This window comes from Dreissena polymorpha, chromosome 8 (genome assembly GCF_020536995.1).
Source record: "Dreissena polymorpha isolate Duluth1 chromosome 8, UMN_Dpol_1.0, whole genome shotgun sequence".
NCBI classification, from domain to species: Eukaryota; Metazoa; Mollusca; class Bivalvia; order Myida; family Dreissenidae; genus Dreissena; species Dreissena polymorpha.
Genome location: NC_068362.1, coordinates 25,645,635 through 25,670,252, shown reverse-complemented (window position 1 = coordinate 25,670,252; position 24,618 = coordinate 25,645,635). Strand labels below are relative to the sequence as shown.

Sequence of the window (24,618 nt, the reverse complement as noted above, 5' to 3'; positions counted from 1 at the left end):
ACACTATTGACTATCTGTAACGATTGAACCAATTTCTTTGTTATTTAATGTTAATTACCGGGCCTCATTTGTATAGAACTTTACATTTGTCAAGTTATGTAAGTTTTCAGAGTTTTCTGTTTGGTGGTTATAATGGGGGTTTTAAGCAAGTTTTTGTTTGTCACATTATTCAGTGCGGTAGAAGATACATTTTAAGCCAAAACACGATTAAATACATTTAGTTTTAAGAAACTTCGATCTTCATATTCTTGTAAATTGTTATGTTTTTCTGTAAAGTAAGACTTACGGGCCTCAGTAATTCACGCTTGTAGTCGGACGATATCGGGTGATGTGTACATGATCGATTTATGTCTAATTTTTTTGGTCAGTTGAAGAAAAGTTGTTCAGTTCGAGTTCATGGAGAGCATGTTTCTCGATTTTTCGGTAAACGCTGCTGGGTGGTTACACGTTTACATCGACAGACTATTTGACATACACGACATTTACATTGCGACTAGAGCACTAGCTGGGAAGTAAGTGTCCACAGCATACGGCATTTGGGTCAGTTATTTTATTATCCATTACATTTTTTTGATACTCGTTTTGCTAGGTGAAATAAATTGTTGTTTTATTTCAATATTGCAATTTATGCTTATAGGAATAAAGTTAATTTTTGTTTGCATTTTTACAAGTAAACGCCGAAGTCGTGTTTCAATTTTTAAATATTTGTCAAAAGCGGAAACTTGCATTACCTGGGTAGTTGTTTGCTTGTGTACATAATCCTATGTACGCGAGGCATGTATAATAATGACTGTTTTAGTGTCTTTATATCATTTATTTTGTGTAGACGCTTTATGTATCCATTGAATTAAAAAAACATTTGAGTTTGATTTAATTCAATATTACACATAACGGTGGAGTATCACATTTAACATGTAGATGATTGTTGGTGAATTGTATTATATGTACAACGTTTTGTTGCACACAATGCATTTAATATATGCATTCAAGCGAGTAGCAATACTTTATAAGAAACTTGTGCATTTATGGAAGTAAACACATTTGTGACACATTGTATGACATTGTACCATTTATATTTATATGGTATGACTGTAAGACAGTCGTTGATGACAAAGTATTTACTAATGTCATTTATTTTAGCCGTTTCAAAGTGGTGAATCGTATGGCATGATAGACGTCAGGTCGTCAACGCACCGTTAGCGTTACGCCAGTGCTACATGAGCATCCACAAGTCTACAAGGCGTCATACTCGTTGACAGTACCTACGACACCTCGTTAAAAGGCGGCAATACAGGGAACCATTCGCACCGGTATACGACCGGTCACGTAATACGTCATCAGTACGTTCTACTTCCGGGCATAGTCTGCTCGGCGTTTGACAACGTTCTACCTACTTTCGGGCATAGTCTGTTCGGTGTTTGACAGAACACTACTTCCGGGCTTGATACAGCTCGGGTATCTACAATCTACTTCTGGGCTTGATACAGCTCGGGTTATCTGCACTCTACTTTCAGGCTTGAAACAGCTCGAAGTTTGCTACTTCGCAGAACACTACGACCGGTGATCAGTTCCGGTTCTGGTCAATGACGGCTGGACATAAGTTCAGGTCGTGACACTCAATATTACTCCACCGCTACATATACCGTTCGACTTTATCATCCACAGTTGGACTACGTCATCAGAATTTTAACTGGCCATTAACTTTGATACGTTGTTGTTTATTTCTTTTAATAGTCATATCATATTGTAAATCATTTATTTTAATGTTGTAAATAAATTGATTTATTGTTCACGTGTATTGGTATCTGGTTCTGGAGGGGTTATTGCGCTGGGTTATCACAGCTTCTGCAATCCTGACCGTTACACTATCATTTGTGATACCTTCGGTAAATATGTGGCGCATGCGGTCGTGGTTGCTTAACCCATACGAACAGGCCAAACCATACTCCTACCCCATCAAATTGCAGAGGATCAAACAGTCATCTAGCAAAAAAGTTTGCTATATCCTTTTTAGGTGCAGATTTTTTTAGCTGGTTGAAGTGTATTTGTTCAAGTAAAATGCTCGAACTCCAAATCTCGACGAAGGTGAATTGTTTCAAAATTACATAACTATGAAATATTTATGTATAATTACATTATTTCACACATACCATTGTGCAACCATCTGTTTTCTTTTCCGATTTGATACATTTCATGCTATCCATTGAATATTTTATAGACACAACACTTGTCGCAAATTCGCGCTCAATTCGATGCACATTGCAACACTGTTAACTCTACTCTTAACGTTTGAGCGATTTAGGTATTATTGGCTTTTTTCGCATAAACAAGGATTAGGTTCAATGTGCAGTTACAACTTACAATGTGTTTGAAGTTTCAAACACATTACTGTGTTTGAAGTTTCAAACACATTACAATCGAGTTTTGAAACATATTTTCAAAGTAGCAGCCATTTTAAAAGCGTTAAGCTTTTGGGCGGTCACTCAAACGCATACGGTAAAACGTTTCACGCGGAAACGACTCGGCTCCGACTGGGTCAAAATCTATTTTCAAAGCCACTTTTTTAACAAAACATAAATATTTAAGTATTATGTATTTTTAACGTCAAACATAAAAATTAAAACAACGAAACCGTAATAAACACCATACTTACGGACACTAATCACCGTCTGCATTTCCCTTCTTTGGTCATATTGTATGCATTTTTCAACGTTGTCTGCATTGTTCCGTATGCGTTTAATTGAGACCTTCGCTTTTGCCAATTACAGAATTGTTTCACGAACAAAATTCGTTGTATTTTCTAACAACGTTTTTTTGCACTAAAATGGCTTTAGAAAAATGAACTAAAAAGGTCTTAAAAAATTCTTAGAAGAAAATCTTAGAGAAAAGTGTTTTCAGTTAAAAATTGTAAAAATTAGCAAATTCAATGTTAACTACCATACATACTTCGTCTTCCCAAATTCTACGACATTCGAGCGTTTTAACTCATTTGTTGCAACCCTAGTCGCTTAATTTCGATTTGTGTGATATAAGAAAAGACTATTTGCTATTGCAATAAAAAATTCTAATAAAACCAACATACTGATTAAAAGGGAATATTTTCTAAAATATTTACATTTTATATTAGATATTTGCTTAAATGTTTTAAAGTATATATAAAATTGGCGACATTAATCTAAACAAAGACATTTATGTAATAGTATATAATAGTTATGTAATAATTATGTCATAATTTTCAATATAATTGAGTGACCGAGCTATGGGAATAAAAGGATAAAATGAAATACATGTGTATTGTGTATTTTTCAATATGTTATGCACTTAAGTTGAACCTAAAGGCAAATTTATAAGCATTTATAGACAGTGTTCCTCATCAAAATCAAGGAAATATTACATGTTATTAATGTTGAATAACAACAATTGAGTAGTAGAATATTTGAGGTAAACATAAGAAACGAAAATCTTTCAGCTGAAATTGTCCATGTGGTTACGGAAATTACCGATCGTCAGTTTCCGAAAAACAATATGTCGCGGAAACCGCAAAACATGATGGTTGCGCCCAAAGATTTTGGTGTTACTTAATATTTCTGGTTGATACATTAATGATTTTCATTCTCATTTGATCAATTGGTAATTTTAATGATAATAAACTTAAAATATGAAAGCTATTATGTCGTTTGGCAAGAGAGGTAGATCTACGTCTCTGGTTTGGCATATGTCTGTCGATACATCTGTACAATGGGTAATTTCCGTAACCACTCTTTAAATTGTAGCACACACAATTTGAATTCAAAAGTTTAAGTTTAACACATATATTCTACCACTTTCTTTCTAAATACTAATACATGAATGATTTAAAAGTAATATTTCTTTGTTTTCGGTTAGGAAAACTGTCTATGACTGCGAAAAAAACACCAAATGACAAACTGTTTTGGTTACGATATTCGTTTTCTAAAAAGTTTGCATGCCGATGACATTGAATGTTTTGAAAGATAAATATCTCGACTTTCTTTATTGTATGCTTTCGGACTGTTTATTCCAATCAGAAAAGAGCTTTTAAACGTTAGTTAGACCCATGTTAAGCGAGATAATAAAGTACCACTTTTTGTTCACTGCCGATTTGAGACATCACGAGTGTCCTCCCTTGTTGGTTCCTGCTAATTTAATACTTTGTCACGTCCTTTTCATCTTATGTCTGTTTGTTAGTCGGGTTGTCTACCTTTATTCAAATATCAAATGTCTTACCTTTTCTGAAGCACCTTCCATCTCTGCAGTACAGAAACGAAAACACCAGTACAGGTATAAGTAACCAGAAAAAACGTTTTGTTCGACCAGCTTCTAAAAATAATAAATATGCTTAATCATTCTATTGGACGTACAAATATGACAGCAAACTGACCGGATATATAAAACTTGAAATTGTATAACAACTTGACGGAAACGATGTTACACGTATAACCATTTTCATCTTGCTACATATATAATGTTTTCTGCTAATAACGTACAGTGTTTTGTTTTATGCGCGTGGTTTAAAGTAATTAACAAACTAATAACAGCTTACTTACCAATCTGTGCGTCCGAGCTAGTCCCTAAATCTCTCCCCCAAGCGCCCCATTCACACATGTACGTCTGGGTGGAATTATGTCCGCTCTCCGTCTTGCTCTTAACGTCACACCAATGGTGATAAGGAACTGATGTTCCATCACTGTTATCGCAGGAAGTGACGTCACCGCCTGTGGCATTCACAAGGTCAGACAAGAGACAACTCTCTCGTGAAAGAAATAACGGAATCTTCTGGTTATCCTGCAAACAGTAAGTATAAGTTATAATTATCGCAGAAACAAATAATTACTTAAAAACTGCACCTTTTTTTCTACATATATCCCATAATATGAAAACAACTATATCGCATTAATTAATGGATATTCGTGAAATTTAAATGAATATCAGATGTAAATGCCAGTGCTACGTGTCTTACACAGTCAGCTATTTATCAATACTCATATTATTCATTATATTGATGTTTTGCCAGTGGAAAGCATTTATTTATGTGTGAACATTTACCCAAATGTAAATTCAATTTTCAAAGGCATGACGTACTCCTCCTCGAATACGTTTTGCTTCTTTGTGAAATGTTATACAACAATGTTGCAAAAATTTAAAATGTAAAGCATACATACATTTTCATTTTTCCGATGTCCACTAATATTCAGGAAAAGAAACGCACTTATACATATATGAAGGTAGTTTATACCCATCCGTATATTGAGGAAATACGTGCGACTACAGCGTAGAGCAATACACAGCACTTGTGATAATCGAAAAGAGAAACCCGCCCTCAACGCATCACTGAAGCTAGTATACTTGGCATCCATCCAAGTTACGTATTTTCGAGCTTAATTTTTAAACTTCCTTCACATCGGTCTTATTGTGTACTCGCTGTCATATTGCAACCTCTTGTTTCGTGTTTATTTATAATATAATATTACGGTTGGATTCCCAACTGTATGTCATCTGAAAGAAAATCCTCATAAAACAGAATTCGGTAATAAATGAACCCATCCATGCACAACAGTGTTATGAAGAAATCGATAAATAACAGGTGCACATATTACAATGACAGTATTTGTGTTCATTTAAAATAAGTTTAAGACTCCGATATGAAGTCGTAGTGAACTTTCATATGTGTCTGTTCTATGAATCAATGAATCAATGAGTAGCTGTAGCGCCGTGGTTTGCTTTGTATGCCTTAATCTCCGTGCAACTAGCACTGTGAATGGTGAAGTAAACAAGGTCATGTTAGTCACTGATATAAAAAAAAATTTCATGCTGCTATTGCAACCAAAAGTTTGGGAATGTTCCAAAAGCAGCATAATAGTGAAACATAAATTAAAGCACATTTAAGAAGAAATCACGTTCAGTACAATCAACTAACGCACCTGCGATACATAGTTTGATAACAAGACATTGTAGTCATGGTCACATGTTGTATGCACACACTCGCTGAGTATCTTATACTCCTGTCTCCAATTTCTCTTCTTTCTCGCCCATGTGATAGGTACAATTATTTCATTCATGCTTCTTGTTTAAATCAATGGCACCAAATCTAACGTTTTGGTATGTTAGTATATCATTCAAGGTTCCCCTTTTTAAAAAAACGCATTTTAGCGGCAAACATGCTCTTGATTTCACTGGACAAACAATTTCAGGATATTTTTGAAATCGCACATACTGGAATTAATATCCAATCAGAAGTTCTAGACTTCCTGTTAAGTTCATGCGATTAAATCATTGACACACATTGATTGCATTTTATAACATGTTAATGAAAATGTATTTCATTATACAATCATTTATAATCTATTTGTAAACCACGTATTAAACTATCAAATGTATCACATATGGTAAATAATTACTTCAATTTTCCTACATGCCAAGTGTTTATCATACAAGGATAAAGTCAGTATTAATTTATATTTTGTTTTATTAAATATATATATATGTATATATAACGAAATACAAGTAATATACATTACATATTATTGTTAATATTTTTCACCCCGTGAAACATATAACAATTGTCGTGTTTTTCTTTTTCTGAAGATGTTTACTCTATGTTCTCTAGATTTACTCCAAATGCCTCCCACCCTATCATTTGTATAGAAACCATTAAAAAAAATACTCACATGATCTTTAAAATAAGACAGATTTAAATGCGCTTTTCTTATTTTGATTGAAAAGAGCTTTATGAAGATAAGTTTTGCAAAGTTTTTGTATACCAGTAAACATCTCGTTCGCATCAAAAGGCTTTCGAACATAACATGATATAGATAACTGACGCGGTATTCAAAGAACATCAATGATTTAGAGAAAACAATGAACCTTAGTGTTTCCTTAAGTTTGATTTTCAACAGTTTGTCAGTCATAGCACGTCGATCAGTTAAACAACATACACTTCACTTGGGTAAGAGATGTTTACCAGTACTAAGTGCACATACTAACGACAGTAATTGACGTTCGCAAAATAACAAATAACCCATAGCAAGAACGTATTTGGACTTTTATGTATGTTTTATATTTTATTTATAATTGTCATTTGGTGATTATTTCGGTTCTGTCAAATCTATATATACAACTACATGATGTACCAAACAACATTGGTCTCATTTTTGCCATTTATTAACATGATACCGTATTGAAAGGCTAGTTTTTTCTCTTTACAATTATGTTAGATTGATACATAACAATACATGACATGATCAATTATGCAGATATTTGCTTCTTGGAGTCATCTGGCCAGGAGATGAAGATTATCGACGTCTCACGGTCGCCTTCGTTCTAGCTGAGTGGATCCCATTGCGTTATATATGTATGACACGCCTGGCAAACGTCCCCATTCAGAATACGTATTGCTGAAATTATTATCAGTGTTTAGTTAGAAAATTCAACAAAATCGAATGTTCAGTCGCGACGACCATTTAACATATTGGATAGACATAATATAAATAGATGTACTTCATACAAATTCATGAAAGTTCATGAATACAATTATTACAATACTTAAATATTAAAGCACACAATATACAACATACTTTAAATCACTTTTACTACATTTTTACCTATCGGATAATTCGATATTGCCTTTTAATGTCTCTTCAGTATTAGCTTCTTCGGTACCATGTCTGCAATGCAAATCAATTTATGTATTATATCGTAGTATTTGGTCAACAAACTATCTGTTAAAAAATGCTGTAAAGTAATTCAAAAACGAGTATCTTTTTCCATTTCATAACGTAAGAGTACTAAAAGCAACGGTCAAACTGGTATACAAAAACTTTGCAAAACTTATCTTCATGAAGCTCTTTTCAATCAAAATAAGAAAATCAAATTTTATAGATCCTGTGAGTATTTTTTTATGATTTCTATACAAATGATAGAGTGGGAGGCAATTGGAGTAAATCTAGGGAATATAGAGTAAACATCTCGTTCGCATCAAAAGGCTTTCGAACATAACATGATAAACCGTTTGTTTTTGTACTGAAATGACAGTCGTTTTCTTTCAAAGGAAATGAATTATTTTTAACGGACAATGGCAGTAAAGATACTTCGCATTTCCTCAGGAATCATAAAGTCATTCGTTAATCATTATTTGTTGCCTCTCCTGTTAAATATGTGAGCATACAGCAGACGATTTATATTATCTGATATTATCGGTAAACAAATCCTTAAATAGTTTGTAGAACGACTTACCGGCGAGCATGTTCGCATCGTTGCTTGCAGCAATACACGAGAACTGCTATTTCCAATGTTATGGCAACAGCACATGATACGGTAACTATCCATATCTCACCTCCTGTAAAAATTACATATTCCGATTGGCTTAGAGCGGTAGCGTATCCATTGCATATTTTCCGTACACCCCGAATAATTTCCATACACCCCGAGTAAGGAGTAGTCGGTTTAGATATAATCGTTACACAGTTGCTTATGGACTATGGAAAATACACCCTCTACTTTCATACCATACTCTAGCTTCGCTCACGTATAGTATGATATTATTGAGGGTGTATATCCCATACACCGTCAGTTACTTACAGTGTAACTAATAATACTACAATGAACATAATACATTTTAAGTCGAGCTCATGGTATGTACGATAAAATGAAATTTTAAAACACAAATGTAAACAAACAATAAACTAATATATGTTTGTTCACGAATAAGTATATAGAGCGTGTCGATAACATTAATTAATTGATTAAATTAATTTTAATTAGAATATACGGTACACACATATTTCCTTTATCTTTCCTTTTGAAATTGTCATTAGACTTTTATTCTGTTTCATTTTTAATTTCAAAGGTTGTGAAATAACGGGACCTGACATACTGTTTATAAAATGAATATTTGTATTCGTTATTCGGAGCTTATTTAAAAAGTATCCAATTAAATTGTGATTAAGTAATCAAGGCCATTTGGGTGTAAATATTTTATATGTTTCTGTCTAGATGTTTTTATTTTTAAATGTGTTGATCAATAAAACCTAACATTCGACAGGCATAATGATAATAGCCCAACCTTGACATTTATGAGTCCTTCCGCGTTGTGTGTTTGTATCAGTAGTATGCTTGTTATTATGTTCGCGCTACTGTATACAGCATTTGCTACTAGAAAAATAATTTTACATTGACCATGTTCTTCGGGCCTTGATAGTTGAACTGAAACATATATCAGACATAATCTGTTAAATGCTTGTTTTCAAGAAATATTCATAACGTATTGGAAATCCTCACTTTTTACGAAATATATCAGGGAATATGAATTGGTTCATACCATTACTCAAGGATGCGTTACGAGTCTGCAGTCCATTTGTGGTCCAGCCTGATGGACAAGACTTACATTCTGGGCTCTTGAAGTCATCTTTGTAGGTACCACGTGGGCAGCGCTCACAGTAGTAGTCTACCGGATAACTTCCGGGGCCGCATTGTACTGAAGATGTTTGAGAACAAAACTTTATTTAACCCGTTTAGGTTTATATAACTCATTTAAGGATGTATTATGTGTTGCTTGAATGAACTGTTTTAAAGAAATATGAACCATGACTGACATTTTTGTCTTACCACAGAAGAAATCAATCTCCACAGTTTCTGGCGGGCATGAAACCTCTCCATCAACAGATGTGCCGTTGGAGTCAATGTCATATCGCGTTGATCCACCAGTATGGAGAATCGACTCTCGTTCACTAGTCGCTGGATAGTGTAGTAGGCCTCCTCGAGTTTATCATAGCACGACCGAGGATCTAAAATATAGAATTCATCGACCCAAAAATTGAATGTATATGTTGGAAGGAGAAAGTAGACATTTCATAATTCTTTCACGTCTAACATAGTTGATGTACAACGTCTTTTCATTTTACTTTGATTGTATATGTGTAAATTGTTCTCCATTTACCTTTTACAGGTTTGCACGATATTTCAACTTCGAACCCAACCAGTTGAGTGTTTCCGTGGCGTCGACTTTCTTTTATACCAGCCATCATACCGGTCACCTCCAGTGAACGCATACTGCATTGTCCGTTCTGAACGCAATGTAACCCGTCCACCACAACCTGAACGGTTGACCGTATAACAGTTGACACATTCGTCAAGGTGCTTACCGAGACTTCCGGTGTGAGGTCTTCGTACTCACCCGAGTAAATCAGAGTGTTTCCTTCGGCGAGCTTGATCTCTGAATTAACAGCAACATCTTAATGCAGTCGACAAAACATGTTTATATGATAAATCAACAATCGACGTGTGCTACTGAGTAGCGCATTTTCAATGTCCATCTTCATTTAGTTATTAAGGGCATGTTCATGTATCTATAAAATTATGATCTGTAATATAACCTGCACATTCGGGTTTTGATTATTGCGGATATTCCACTCAAAGCCTGTGTCTGGACCGCACACGATGTTGTCTAAAAACAGTTCCGAGTCGAAGGCATAGCCTTCATCACAGAACGGCAGACACTGTCGAGTACCTTGCCCCGTCCATGAGCAGTTCATGGACCCGTGAAGAGGGTCGGATGGATCGACGTCACATTCTTTAAAATAAAGCAACTGTATTAAAGGACGATAATAGTGAGCGGAAGTGTTCTTTAAAAACACATAACATACACATATACTTACATTATGTTATAACTTTTGGACTATGTACTTACGGATTGGAAAATATTTCTAATGGGACAAAGGATATGTATGTTAGTAAAGGTAATATAAGTTACCATAGACGCAAAGGTCAGACATAGTACACGTTTAAATCTCAGTATCGTTGCCTGTACAATTCGACCCGCCATTTTCAGGTGCCGGATCGGAGCACTCCCTGGCTCGCATCTGTTGTCCAGAGTCACACGTGACTGAGCACGATCCCCATGATCCCCAGGAGGTCCAACCGCCGTAAACTGTTAATAAGTGAAGCAAGTACAGAAAGCCAATAGTTTTCGAAAGTTCAATGCATTAATTCAAATAATTTCTAATTTATTAAAAAACACATCTTCATGTTATCGCATGATTTTAACAAACATAAACAAGGCCGTTTGTAATTAAGGCTACACATTTATACACAAATTACATCCTGTAATGGCGTACCAATTTGAATTTCGCAAAAAACGCCATTAAACATTGAAGTGCATTGACACGTGAAGGAATCTACTCCATCTATGCACGTGGCGCCGTTCTGACACGAGTTCCACTCGCAATCCATATTCTGCTACACCTGTCATCCGTGAAACCAGTCATGCACGTGCAAGTGACGATGTTGGGTCCATCTAGACATGTACCCCAATTCTGGCAAGGGGAACTTGCACAGTTGTCAACATCTGTTGATTGAAAGAAGATAAAGACGGGACGGTTGTATACGAATCAATTGTTTGAATTGCATTATCCAGCTCAAGAGATAACAACAACTGTACATGTCACTGTTATTGCTTAACTATACGGATAAATGTATCAGTTTATCTTGCCTCTGTTGCAAACATTGACCAAATAAAGCAGGGTCGAATAAATTGTCCTATCTCCGGTCAACATGAAATAGTGTATTCCTACGCACGCTGTGATGATTAACATGTTCTAATATCTGACCTTTGAAATTTATTTGGACGCATCATGCATGTTGTCGCTATATTATATATAATCCTTTTTTTTCTTCTTTAAAATATATAACCGAACCAGCTTTCCGTATTTATCATTTTTATTTACTTGATTACGCAATTTATGACGTATATAGTGTGACATCATTTCTCAGACGAAACATACTCTCTACTAATAATCTAGTTTCTCTCAGGATTATAAGGAGAACAGTTTGGACATGGTGGTTTTAACTGAATTTTTAATATATATTTTAAAGTATCGAACGAATCATAAACGTATTTCTGATTGTGTGTTTGCCAGTCATAATTGTTAACTTCGATAGGAATAAAATAATTCGCTACGGCAGGATTACGATTTCGTAAATCGGGTTTGTGGTCAGAGTGGTTAGCATTCGATACAAACGCTATACAAATTGTGTGGTTTAAAATACGTTTCGATAATAGGGACGGAAAACCAGAAAATGGATTTCGACAAAGGGATTGAAGAACAGAAAATGAATATGTATATCGTTGTTAATTTATTGTTATAAGCAATGGATTAAAGTTGTCATTAGCCTAAGGTAAATAACATTCAGTTTTTTTTTTACGGCAGCATTAATTTTTTTTTGTCACCCAAAAAAATATCACATTCTCGATTCGTGTTTTATTTCTTCTCATATTTTCAAAAGGAAAGTATTAAAAGGAACAGTTTAAAATAAAACTATTCTTTACGTGACACAATCGGTAGTTATTCGGTCGTAAGGAATGTTGTGTACATTAAGGAGGCCCTACAAGAATAATTATATTGTTATGTCGATTAATAATTTGTCTTTGATCAAATGTGTCAACGGCATAAAGCTGGATATATAGAATACATGTCCGGTGCCGAGATGGAGAAAGTTTATCCGGTTCGGCCCGAAAAAGAAAAATAGGGCTCGCTAAAGCTCGCCCTGTTTTCTTTTTCTAAGCCTCACCGGATAAACTTTCTCCATCTCGGCACCAACCATGTATTTTCTATGTTTGTTGTAAATAAAAAACGATATAATTGTATTTAGAACTTCAAGTTTTCAATTTTACCATCGCATTGACTGACGCTGCGAACGAAGGGGCCATCCACTTCTTCAAATTTTTTCCATGATAACAGAGTGCCTTGTGTATCATATGAACATTTCTTTACGGGAGACAACTCTACATCTTTAGAAGTTGCATCCCAGAGATTCAGTGCTGTCAAACTCCCAACGAATAATAACCCTAGAAGAAATATATCAATAACAACCTGTTCTGTTTGAATATAACAAAATAGACCTTGTCATTTTTAAAAGAAGAAATCTTTGTCAAGCAAAGGGACGGAACGATTAACTTTCTTTTAGTACACTTCCTTTGAACCTTGTATAAATGCTTGCTTTTCTTAATTACGTACCACCAATAGTCAAATCGTAGTCCTCCGGTTCTAACAATGTAGCAAATGTACATGGGTGGGGAGAATATAACTCTTTATCATCAATAGTCACCGTGACGTTACTGTTAGTGACACTTAGGCCGAGGTTGTGCCATTGAAGGTTTTCAAGAATACCAAATGATTTTACGGATGTTTGACATCTGTAAATATGATTGAAATTGTAATTAATGACACACTGCCTTGAACCGGTTTTTCATTTTGTTAATACTAATTTTGTTTTTGTTTTTTATGGGTATATAATAAAGTAATCCGTCCTAAATTTTTACAGGTATTTATTCATTTTACATTTAAGGTATTCAAAAATGAAGTAAATCAAATAAGCTCTAAATGAAGACCATAAGCAAAACATGCGGAGCTTTGATTAAATTTCTGGAAAATCCGTTTTCAAACAAACATTTTCAGGAAATCGTTTTCAACAATAGTTGTCTGATTCATTTTCCATACCCTGGCCTATAAAAAAACATCATATTTATGCAATTATAAACGTAATGAAAGCGTTAATACTATTTAATTTGAATAATTATAAACAGAATTCTGCGCCTTAGATATTAATGGACAATAATATATTGCATGATTAATATTATTTATATGATTTCTCAAGATAATCGTTTGACGAGCGCTAAAACGTGTACAAACATTTGAACACATACCCATGAAGTGTTACATCAATAAAACCCTTCCGAATTTCCAATCTAAACACTGGTTGCCCGTGCGCGTCTGTAATCTCTAAGATGCGGTCACATGTGCTGCAATGCATCCAGAGGTCCGGTAAGAGGTTCGTACAGTTCGAAGTGGGCGTAAATCGCACCGAGGCATTGCCGTATGAATATATATCGCTTGAAAACTCCAAGTCAAAATCTGAAATGTTCAGTATGCAGTACTGAGTGTCCTGTAGATTTGGAAAGAAACGCGCTGTATCCGCTAACAGTTCTTCACTGTGGCTTTAACTCTTTTTGACACAATTATGTCAAGTATTTCGAATTATTAGACGCTATATTATATGTACAAGATAAGCTAGATAAAGCTTATTATTAGTTTCATTAGTTTCAATATGTCAAGTGCATATCTAATGTGAAGTAGTTATGAACGCTAAACAATCGATAATCAAAAATAAACAATTTTACCATAACATTCTTCTCTTTCTGTAGCCGCCACATTAGCTCTCGTGGTTTTTGACTCTGTACACAACATGCATTGTGTTCGTCCGTACAGAGGTGAATATGAGCCAACATCACACGGAGAGCAAGGAATGGTTCCGGTTGGGGAAACATACCCAGGAGTACACGCCTCTATATAATTTGAGAAATTATATTTACTAACCATTTTGTTTTTTATTTTATTTTACTATTGTCACTGAAATGCATGTAAACAGATCAAAACAAAAATAACTTAAAAACAAGTAACAGTATTACTTTACTATAACACATAAGATTTCCTTACCAACGCACTGATCGGCGTCAATAGAGCCATTTGTCCGTGTGGTCGTACGTGTAGGGCATTCAATACACGTAGTTTGTCTTGAGATGGGTTGGTACTGACCCTTCGGGCATGGTCTGCATTGACCTGCGTCGATGTCATGGTATGTCCCGATCGAGCAATGGACTACAATAGTGTTGGCAATATTGTTATTTATGAATATGTACCAAAGTATATCCAACATAAGTACTTATTATTTGTCTTGGATATTTCCCTAAGACCAGATTGATATAATGTAAAAACAGTAGCCTCAGCGTCCAGAATTAAATTTAAAGCCATATATGTCCTTTTTAATTATCGGCTATTGCTTATGTCAAAATTATATCAAGTTTGTTCAAATAAATCATTACAGGCAGCGAGACTAAATGCTGTATACATCTGATGTCAGCTCACTATATCGTTGCTTTTTTAGATACATGCAAAAATGAGGGGTTAGACACACCATGACGTAAGACAAAGAGCACAGCTGTCCGTACACGTTATATTATGCAGAGATTAACAATTATGTGTGCAATTGGCGCACTGGCATTTTATTATAATACAAGAGTCATTTCCGGATCAAAAAACGTTGCAATTATTAATCGGTGAAATGACTTATGTAGAGGAGCTAACGTTCTCCTTACCACACGCAAGCATTACACTGTCCGCAATCGATCCCAGTGAGCACGTGACTTCGGGATTAGAAACATGCATAGAGGTTAATTGCATGTATTGTCCGTGACCTATCTCGAGACGTGCGTTGCTTTCAGCCCTTTTTCAATATATGTGTTTCTGCATCATAATGGCATCACTAGGCGAAAGATTGTTTTCACCTTCGCCAGACACAGTCAGAATCACAGATCCCGTCAGAGTCGTTGGTACTGAACGTCGTTCTCTTGCTTGAAGAGTTTCGTTGAAACAGTAAACCTAAGATAAACATACAGACTGTTTGTGATTTTGAGTTTTCAAGCCTTTAATAATATCCTGCTATCAATGTCAGTAGAACACGTGTCGTGAAATGGAGATGCAGAAAGTGCATTCTTTTGGTTCACTGTGCAATCAAACGGAAAAGGTATCGTATACTAGTATGCCTAAACATTTTTGTACTTGTTTTTGTTCTAAATAAAATTACGAAATAAGTATATCGCAACTACTTATTATGTATGAGTTCATTACACAAAAGCATTTAGTACTAATCATATTGGCGTTCATATTATTATTATTACCATATTTGCATTTCTACAATTCTTGTAATTGGCTGACACTGACATAAATAACTTTGAGATAATCCGAAATTAAAACTATGCTTTATTCTAGTGTGATACAAACATGTGTTGGGTAAGAATTGATAGACTGAAAAACATCTTGAATAATTTGGCCGCGCTCTGTGAAAATGGGGTTTAATGCATGTGCGTAAAGTGTCGTCCAAGATAAGCCCGTGCAGTCCGCACAGGCTACTGTGCAGCCCGCACAGGCTAATCAGGGACGACACTTTCCGATTGTTTGATATTATCTATTTAAAGGAAGTCCCTTCTTATAAAAGATCCAGTTCAGGCGTAAAGTGTCGTCTCTGATTAGTCTGTGCGGAGAGCACAGGCTAATCTGGGACGACATTTTACGCACATGCATTTAACCCCCTTTTCCCAGAGAACGGCTTATATCTTGAATAGCACACGATTAAGAGTATAGAAACCGAACATAGATATAAACTATACGTTAGTAATGTGAGAAGTGTGATGGGTTTTTAATGGTAGCAACAATGTTAGCATTTCTTTTGCACCTCACGCTTTGCTTATGGTTCCATAGTGTTCTATTCCTTCTACATATACGAATGCATATGAGTCGTGCTCTGTGGAAATGGGGTCTAAAGCATGTTGGTAAAGTGTCGTCCCAGATTAGCCTGTGCAGTCCGCACAGGCTAATCAGGGACGACACTGTCCACCTAAGCTGGACTTTAGCTAAGAAGACTTTCTTTTAAGAAAAACTATTATAAGAGCGGAAAATGTCGTCCCTGACTTGCCTGTGCGGATATATAATACTAGTAAATGATAACTTGATAGTCAGTTAATTACTTAATGATAATTTCAGTTAGTGTTATGATTGAAAATGCATTAAACGCATGGAAGACTTGCTCGAAACGGTTATGAATTTGATGACTTATTCTTGAATATCTTACATGTATACGTGTTTATTTATTTCATAAACCAATGAGTGTCTTGCTCGTATATTTCCCTTATTTTCTATTCATTTGCAATGTTATAATATGAAATTTAATTTATACTTGTATATGTCCTTGTCAATGTCAAATAGCTGAGGAAACATGAGGATCAGATGACAATTAAAACAGCATGACATGCAGCTAAGCATGTGCGAAAGTTTAATGGCCATTATGCGCAGACATTCGTTGGTATTTTGCATAAGTATAAATATTCTTATTGCGTAATATGCTGTATTGAATTTCCACAACGCTTACCCTCAACCGTAACAGTAAACCACAGGTCGCCGTGTTTCCTGTGTTATCTTTTGTCATGTACCTTATCGAATGCAAACCGACGTAAAACACTTGTCCTGAGCCGTTTCCTTCGATGCGTTGCGCACTAGAGTGTACGTGCCAATATTTGTAACAATTCACTACCCATTGACATACTTGTTTTGCCTATTAAAATTGTGTTGCTGTGTTAATAAATGAATGATAAAACGATGCATTTGTGATTAATTAATTGACCCTCATGAGCAAATTCACTAGCAATACAAATGCCGTTGCTGAATTTTTGTTCTTTCAATATTGATTGTGTTTTATTGAATGTTAAGATCTTCATTATGATATAACAACACAATATAATTAAACGCAACCACACAAGAATAATACCCAACACTGCCGTCGCTGTTGTCCCATGCCGTCGGTTGCGTCCATTCAACATGGGTGGAGTACAGCTTAAGGGGGTCCGTGAAGTAATGCAGATTCCCTGGACAGCCGGACAGAAAGGGCGGCGCCTTATCAAGCACTTGCGGAGGGCGTCTTCGACCACATGCGGTACAAAGCTCTCCAGAAAGAACCAAAAGAATCACACGTGAAATTATAGCATGATCTAAACAAAATATTTGTTAATCGCTTCAGTTTTGTTATTTGAGATAAATATAAACACTTGTATAATATGTGTCCAAAGCTCATAAACAAAGAAGTATAATCTCGACAGCAGAGTTACTTTAAGATGCACGAGTCATGTTAGTGTTCATGAAAGCGTACGATTCTGTATTCATGCGTGACACGAATAACTTTGAAAACGTTTAAGTAATAAAATGTCAAGCTGACGATATTCACACTGTGAAAGGTTTGATATATCCAATCTGAGCCATACATTTTGTAACATTTTAACAACGCAATCACTTCAGCTTCTGTACCTGAAGTTTCACTTCGTTTATACTCTAATTCGTACCACATTACACAATTGATGTCACTTCTTTGCGTGTCAACGAGGATAAGTTTCCAATTTTAATATAGCAATGCAACCTCAAGTTTCACTTCGTGTATATTATTATTCTTACCACATTACACAATTTATTTCAATTCTTTGTGCGTCGACGACGAAAAATTTGCAATTTAAATTCAGTATTTATGAAACCAAAACCAGGCAACCAAAATTGGTGGACAGTTAGACTATTTTCTTCTTTCTAAAATATTTCTGATTACTAAGATGTCAAAAAAAGAGAGCGAGATATTCAGATTGCAAACAACGCTTTACTGTGCAAAACAATTGAATCGAAAGTTTTCAATAGTTATTTCAATTAAACTACAAGTTACCTACTATAAAATGTGTAAATATATAAATTTGGACCATGCAAATAAGAACTTTGATCGTTCGGATGCATATATATGATAGTAAATTCCACCCCTTTTGCTCCCTTTTCACCAATGTTTTGCAGCTGTAATATATTTTTCAGATTGTTTTCTATTTAAAATAGGTTTTTAGAGCATGCATAAAATGTAGGATACTCTTCGAGTGTGTGCATACAAAATGTGACCATGACTATAATGTCTTGTTATCAAACGATGTATCACAAGTGCGTTAATTGTGTGCACTGAACGTGATTTCTTCTTGTTTACGTGTGCATTTATTTATGTTTCCCTTTAATGCTGCTTTTGGAAATTCCCTCACTGTTTGTGGCAATAGCAGCATGAACAAAGAATATTATTATATCAGTGACTCACATAACCCTGTTTTACTTCACCAGTCATAGTGATTGTTGCACGGGGACTGAGGCACAATTAGCAAACCACAGCGCTACAGCTTCTCATCGATTCATGGAACAGACACATATGGAAGTTCAAAACGACTTTATATCGGAGTCGTAAACTTATTTTAAATATACATAAATGCTGTCATTGTTATATGTTCACCTGTTATTTATCGATTTCTTCATAACTCTGTTGTGCACGGATGGGTTCATTTATTACCATATAATGTTTTATGGGGGTTGTTTTTCAGACGACATACAGTTGGGAATCTAATCGTAACATTATATGGATACGCTCAACACTCTCATATTCTGTTTTATGGCAAATATGTTTATGAACACATCACCATCGAGGAATGCTGGTTAGCTGTTGGGATTCCGAACGTAACATAATCCAGGTTTTTTCGTTTCACCTAAAAAATCTTACCTGTGCTGGTTGTATTGACTTAAAGTTTGCATTCACCAAGCCATTGTTAACAATTTTAAGTTAAGATACTGTGAACAATGAACATTCGAAGAAGAATTTGAACAAAGAATGTTGAGCTATATGCAAATGTATATTTTATTTTGTATGGAATTGAACTGCGAAAACACATTTCGATAAGAAATTAAAAATGTTCCTTATCATATATCATAATATTTAGGGGGGGGGGGGCCTTATTTTTGCATCATATCAATTTTATAATGATTTAATTTATTGTGTTTTTGTTCATTCTTATGTTTGACATTTACTTACTGCAAACAATGTTTCGAGTCTACGTAATCTGGTAAAAGGCAAGGTCATTGTGTGGTCTGCGGGGGGGGGGGGGGGGCTTCTTTAGCCTATTTCTGATCTTTTAATGTCAAATATGCATACAATGACGGAACGAATGAGTTTTAATCAAGGCCAAAAACCTCGAAGTTACTTTATATTTACGTTTCGTAGTATAAACATAATGATCCGAGGAGTATTAATCGAATAATGCATATAAAATGAAAGAGATGTACACCTAAACAAATAAAACATCATTGGTGACAGGTAGCATACATTCGGAATGAAATGAACATTTAATATATATGTCATTAGCATCATATTTTAATAATGTTCATTAGTATAACATACTTAAAAACAGGTAATCATGTTTTTTACGTAGCAAAGCGTCGTTCTCTAAAACAAGTTAATAAAAAAACTTCAATTTATCATTTTTATAACTTTTTAAGTGTTGTTTTGTAATAAAATTAGTTCAGTAATTCACTTTGTACATGAAAACTTGCATCAGAGGTTTATGGTCGTTGATGACGTAAATTAATTATAACAAAATGAAATCTGATAGAGCGAAAAACTGGTCAAAATTTCGACAAAGAATATCAATCATGATTTAAACAGTTTCCGGTTAACCATTACTAAAAAGTGTAACCGGTTTTTTATCATAAGAACAACAATAATACTATCATGACGGTTACATAAGACGTCATGTTAACTGTCTGTGCTTGAACGGCGGAAAAAACCCAGGTGTGTTCAACTGTCACTGTACACCCGTACCGATGAACTTCCTTCGCAGCCAGGATATATTTTGCAGAATTGGGAAATATCCTCATGTTTCATCATATGATTCAGATAGATGTCCCTGAATCGTGGATAGTCATTAATTCGCTCGTACATAAACTCAGCATAGTTGGGGTGATACAGCAACATATTAGTCTCATTTGTCAAGTGCACTGAAATCAAAATGAAATTGTAAGCGCCGTTTTCGTTTCTTCAAAATAACGACATAAGGAAGTAATAATTTTATCATACATAGTGCTGCCTGCAGGAACATAGGATATAAGTGCCTAGTTCAACAAATACGCTTAGAAGATTTTTTTTTAAATCGTCGTATTGTTTCCGCAAAATGACGACACAATGAAGTAATAATTTATAACATATATAGTGCTGCCTGCAGGATCATAGGGTATAAGTGCAAAATTCAATAAATCAACTTACAAGAGCAATCAGATGGTTGAGAGGACCATTTTCCGTCATCTCCGCAGATCACCCATGTGCCCAATCTCCCCGGAAGACTTGGTGCGAACGTTCTCTGGCAGGCTAGCACGCAAAACTGACCATAATCTGAACTCCAGTCATTGCAGAGAATAGTTCCGTGCTTTGGTACAGGCAGCAAATCGCATGGTGTTGCTGAAGAGTCAAACGCATTTGTTTAAACAACGTCATGTTTCTTACGGCTGTGTTTTGCGAAACGTCTTTCACAAAACAATATTAAGCAACTTAAGGTATACTTACGTCTCACTGTGATATTAAATGCACACTCAGTTCTTAAGGCGTTCTTTATTTTGGTGGCAGAGTAATGGATCGTGAAATCGCCCCAAGGGAAAGTGTGGCTAGGTGTCTCATAGTTGGAGACGAGATGTAACTCTGAACCCATAGGATCAAAGAATGTTGGTTCAGTCCAATAGACAAATTGAGACCTTTCTGTCGCGTTCACCCGAATATTATTAGAACAGTTCGAAGCAATTGGTGGTTGTTTATCTGAAACACACGTATTAAATCGTGAATCGTTTTTACAATATTGGATTTGCATTTTGACTCAATATTTTTAATCTTTTAAAATGCAAAAACATTGTAAACTAAAAATTTTATGGTGATAGTACCTTCATTGCAGGTTTTTCCCGCCCATCCAAGAACACATGTGCATTCGAAGTTTTCAATTAGATTTGTGCACGATGCCTTATTCATACACGGTGAACTACTACAGCTGCTAGCATCTGCAACAAAAACAAAAACAATAAGTGACCATATACCCAGTGTTTTAGGACTATTCAAGCATTAAATAAAGTTTTTCTTTTAAATAAAATAGTTTACCGATCGAATGCTACAAATATACAACAAAACGATACTTACATTTGCAAACAAGAGGTTGACCACTCCATTTTCCATCAGTATTACAGATCCGCTCCTTGTTCCCAATCGTTGCATTATAACCATCATTACATGAATATGTAGCTACATTTCCCAGGGTTGTTTCCGGAGCCGTCACGATACCATTGACAATTAAACCCGGATCACCACAATCTATTGCTACAAGAAAGTAATTATAATATTCATTATTTTAACGTATATGTATGTGACCCAGCATATTAGCAGTATAATATTCACTAGAAATGGCGCGGCAGAGGCCGACGCGTATCCCCACGCCACATGTTCGACCCAGGGGCGCCCCAGGGTTGGTAATGGGGCCATGCATAGTTGAGATTGACTGTATTGTCATAAGAGAAGTTCAGTATCAATTAGAAGTAAATCGGTGTAGAAATGAAGAAGTTATAGTAAAAGGCAATTTTGGGTGGGTGTGGTCTATGTGGATGGTGCGCCCCAGGGTTGGTAATGGGGCCATGCATAGATGAAATTGACCGTATTGCCATATGAAAAGTTCAGTATCAATTTGAAGTGAATCGGTGAAGAAATGAAGAAGTTATAGTAAAAGGCAATTTTTAGTGGGTGTGGTCTATGTGGGCGGGACGCCCCAGGGTTAGTAATGGTGCAATGCATAGTTGAGATCGACCGTATTGTCATAAGAGAGGTTCAGTATCAATTTGAAGTAAATTCGTGTAGAAATGAAGAAGTTAATGTAAAATAACCTAAACAAATGAAGAAGTTATAGTAAACGGCAATTTTGGGTGAGTGTGGCCTATGTATGTGACCCAGCATATAAGCAGTATAATATTAACTAGAAATGGTGCGGCAGGGGCCGACGCTTATCCCCACGCCTCATGTTTGACCAAGGGGCGCCCCAGGGTTGGTAATGGGGCCATGCATAGTTGAGATTGACCGTATTGTCATAAGAATGGTTCAGTATCAATTTGAAGTAAATCGGTGTAGAAATGAAGAAATTATAGTAAAATGCAATTTTTGTTGGGTGTGGTCTATGTGGGCGGGGCGCCCCAGGGTTGGTAATGCGACCTTGCATAGTTGACATTGATCGTATTGTCATAAGAGTGGTTCAGTATCAATTTGAAGTAAATTGGTATAGAAATGAAGAAGTTAATGTAAAATAATCTAAAAAATGAGTGAAAATCTCGAACCCGGTCCCACCCCAACCCCCATTACTTTTGACCCAGGGGTCAGATCAAAATTCCAAATAGTGCAAGGTCGCACATATGCTCATAGTTACCATGTGTGTACGTTTCAAGGTTCTTGTGCTAATAGTGTAGGAGGAGATAGTGGCCAGGACGGACGGAAAGACGGACGGACGGACAGACGGCGGAGATAACCACAATATCCCCACGCTTTTCAAAAAGCGTGGGGATAACAATGCATATAAATGAATGTATAATATACTATTGTACAAAAATATATCGCTAATGGTAAATTCATTCACTAGTGTTTCGAAGATTTGTTGATTAGCTAGTTGACGCTTCTTTTATGTTATTTATACGTTTATATCTATACATATCATCCGTAACTCACGTACGTGTATTACACGTTTGGCCACTCCATCCGGGTTTGCAGACGCACGTGTAGATTGTACCACCATCTTCGCATCGAACATAGTTGACACAGGGGTTGCGTGCGCAAACGTTAGCTTCTGAAGGGACAGTAAAATGTACTTAGAATGCTCACAATAAGACTAAAATAGAATATTTCATACTTAGATCCACTAAGATGATTTACCTTGCTCGCAATTGGTTCCTTTCCAGATATCAGGACAAGAACACATATAACTCTCGGGCTTGTTTGTACATGTGCCGCCATTCTTACAAGGGAAGCTGTTGCACGAATTCATATCTGTAGTATAGACAATGACAGCATTACCAAAGCATTACCAAAGAACATTCCAAACATACTTATCTAAATACTATGTTGGTAACTAAATTGTCTGGTGACTTATAAATACTACTTTAAGTCTAAATACCAAATAATACTCTGATAAAAGTTAAAGGATCTTCAAAGATATACACAAACAAAGCAGACTATATTTATTTGTCTTACAAACGCAAACTGGTTCGGTTCCGCTCCATTGAGCCGAGGACTGACACGTGCGTGTGAGGTCACCACCTGTGTAACCGTAACCAAGGTTACACGTGTAAGTGGCGATTCCGCCAAGCAGAGTTGACGTCACGCTAACCGATGCACCACGCACATTACCAGGCATACCGCAGTCGGCTAGAAACATGGTTATATATAGAAAAAAATAATAGGCGGAAACATGGTTATATATAGAAAAAGTAATAGGCATCTCATGGAAAAACGCGTCATATACACTTGCAGGATGTGTGTTGCAACATGCTTAGATAAAGAACAAATAAACGGTGTTTTGCAACTGTTGTGTCATTTATTTATTGAAGTACATTTTCAACATTTACGTGTGCGTATAATAATTTATTTAGTACCGGTAACTACTCAGAATTGCTAAGCTACTTACGTGGCGGTGGTGGGGGTTGGGGGTCCGGAGAACTTCTTCGACCACATGCGGTACAAAGCTCTCCCCAATAAACCAAAAGAATCACACGTGAAATTATAGCATGATCTAAACAAAACATTTTTTTAATCGCTTCAGTTTGTTATTTGAGATAAATATAAACACTTGTATAATATGTGTCCAAAGCTCATAAACAAAGAAGTATAATCTCGACAGCAGAGTTACTTTAAGATGCACGAGTCATGTTAGTGTTCATGAAAGCGTACGATTCTGTATTCATGCGTGACACGAATAACTTTGAATTAGTAATAAAATGTCAAGCTGACGATATCCACACTGTGAAAGGTTTGATATATCCAATCTGAGCCATAGATTTTGTAACATTTTAACAACGCAATCACTTCAACTGGTGTACCTGAAGTTTCACTTCGTTTATACTCTTATTCGAATCACATTTCACTTCTTTG

At 35.7% G+C, this 24,618-nt stretch overlaps 1 protein-coding gene and 3 long non-coding RNA genes across 4 annotated transcripts; all 4 read right to left on the bottom strand.

The window, feature by feature from the left end:
* Positions 1 to 4,245: 4,245 nt before the first annotated feature.
* Positions 4,246 to 5,300, bottom strand: LOC127840987 (uncharacterized). Its single transcript, XR_008030660.1, has 3 exons — positions 5,181 to 5,300; positions 4,566 to 4,803; positions 4,246 to 4,338 (listed from the first exon to the last, which is right to left on the bottom strand). It is a non-coding gene; the product is annotated as an uncharacterized LOC127840987 (long non-coding RNA).
* Positions 5,301 to 11,135: 5,835 nt separating this feature from the next.
* LOC127842135 (uncharacterized) lies at positions 11,136 to 13,155 on the bottom strand. Its single transcript, XR_008031496.1, has 3 exons — positions 13,029 to 13,155; positions 12,686 to 12,859; positions 11,136 to 11,359 (listed from the first exon to the last, which is right to left on the bottom strand). It is a non-coding gene; the product is annotated as an uncharacterized LOC127842135 (long non-coding RNA).
* A 592-nt stretch (positions 13,156 to 13,747) lies between these two features.
* On the bottom strand, positions 13,748 to 14,616 carry LOC127842134 (uncharacterized). Its single transcript, XR_008031495.1, has 3 exons — positions 14,516 to 14,616; positions 14,192 to 14,356; positions 13,748 to 13,925 (listed from the first exon to the last, which is right to left on the bottom strand). It is a non-coding gene; the product is annotated as an uncharacterized LOC127842134 (long non-coding RNA).
* Positions 14,617 to 19,884: 5,268 nt separating this feature from the next.
* LOC127842118 (sushi, von Willebrand factor type A, EGF and pentraxin domain-containing protein 1-like) lies at positions 19,885 to 24,209 on the bottom strand. The gene is made up of 9 exons (XM_052371463.1): positions 24,155 to 24,209; positions 23,722 to 23,895; positions 23,404 to 23,517; positions 23,204 to 23,317; positions 21,637 to 21,813; positions 21,387 to 21,500; positions 21,019 to 21,264; positions 20,722 to 20,913; positions 19,885 to 20,456 (listed from the first exon to the last, which is right to left on the bottom strand). The coding sequence occupies exons 2-9, from the start codon at positions 23,882 to 23,884 to the stop codon at positions 20,257 to 20,259; spliced, it is 1,320 nt and encodes a 439-aa protein (XP_052227423.1). The 5' UTR covers positions 23,885 to 23,895; positions 24,155 to 24,209; the 3' UTR covers positions 19,885 to 20,256.
* Positions 24,210 to 24,618: the final 409 nt, after the last annotated feature.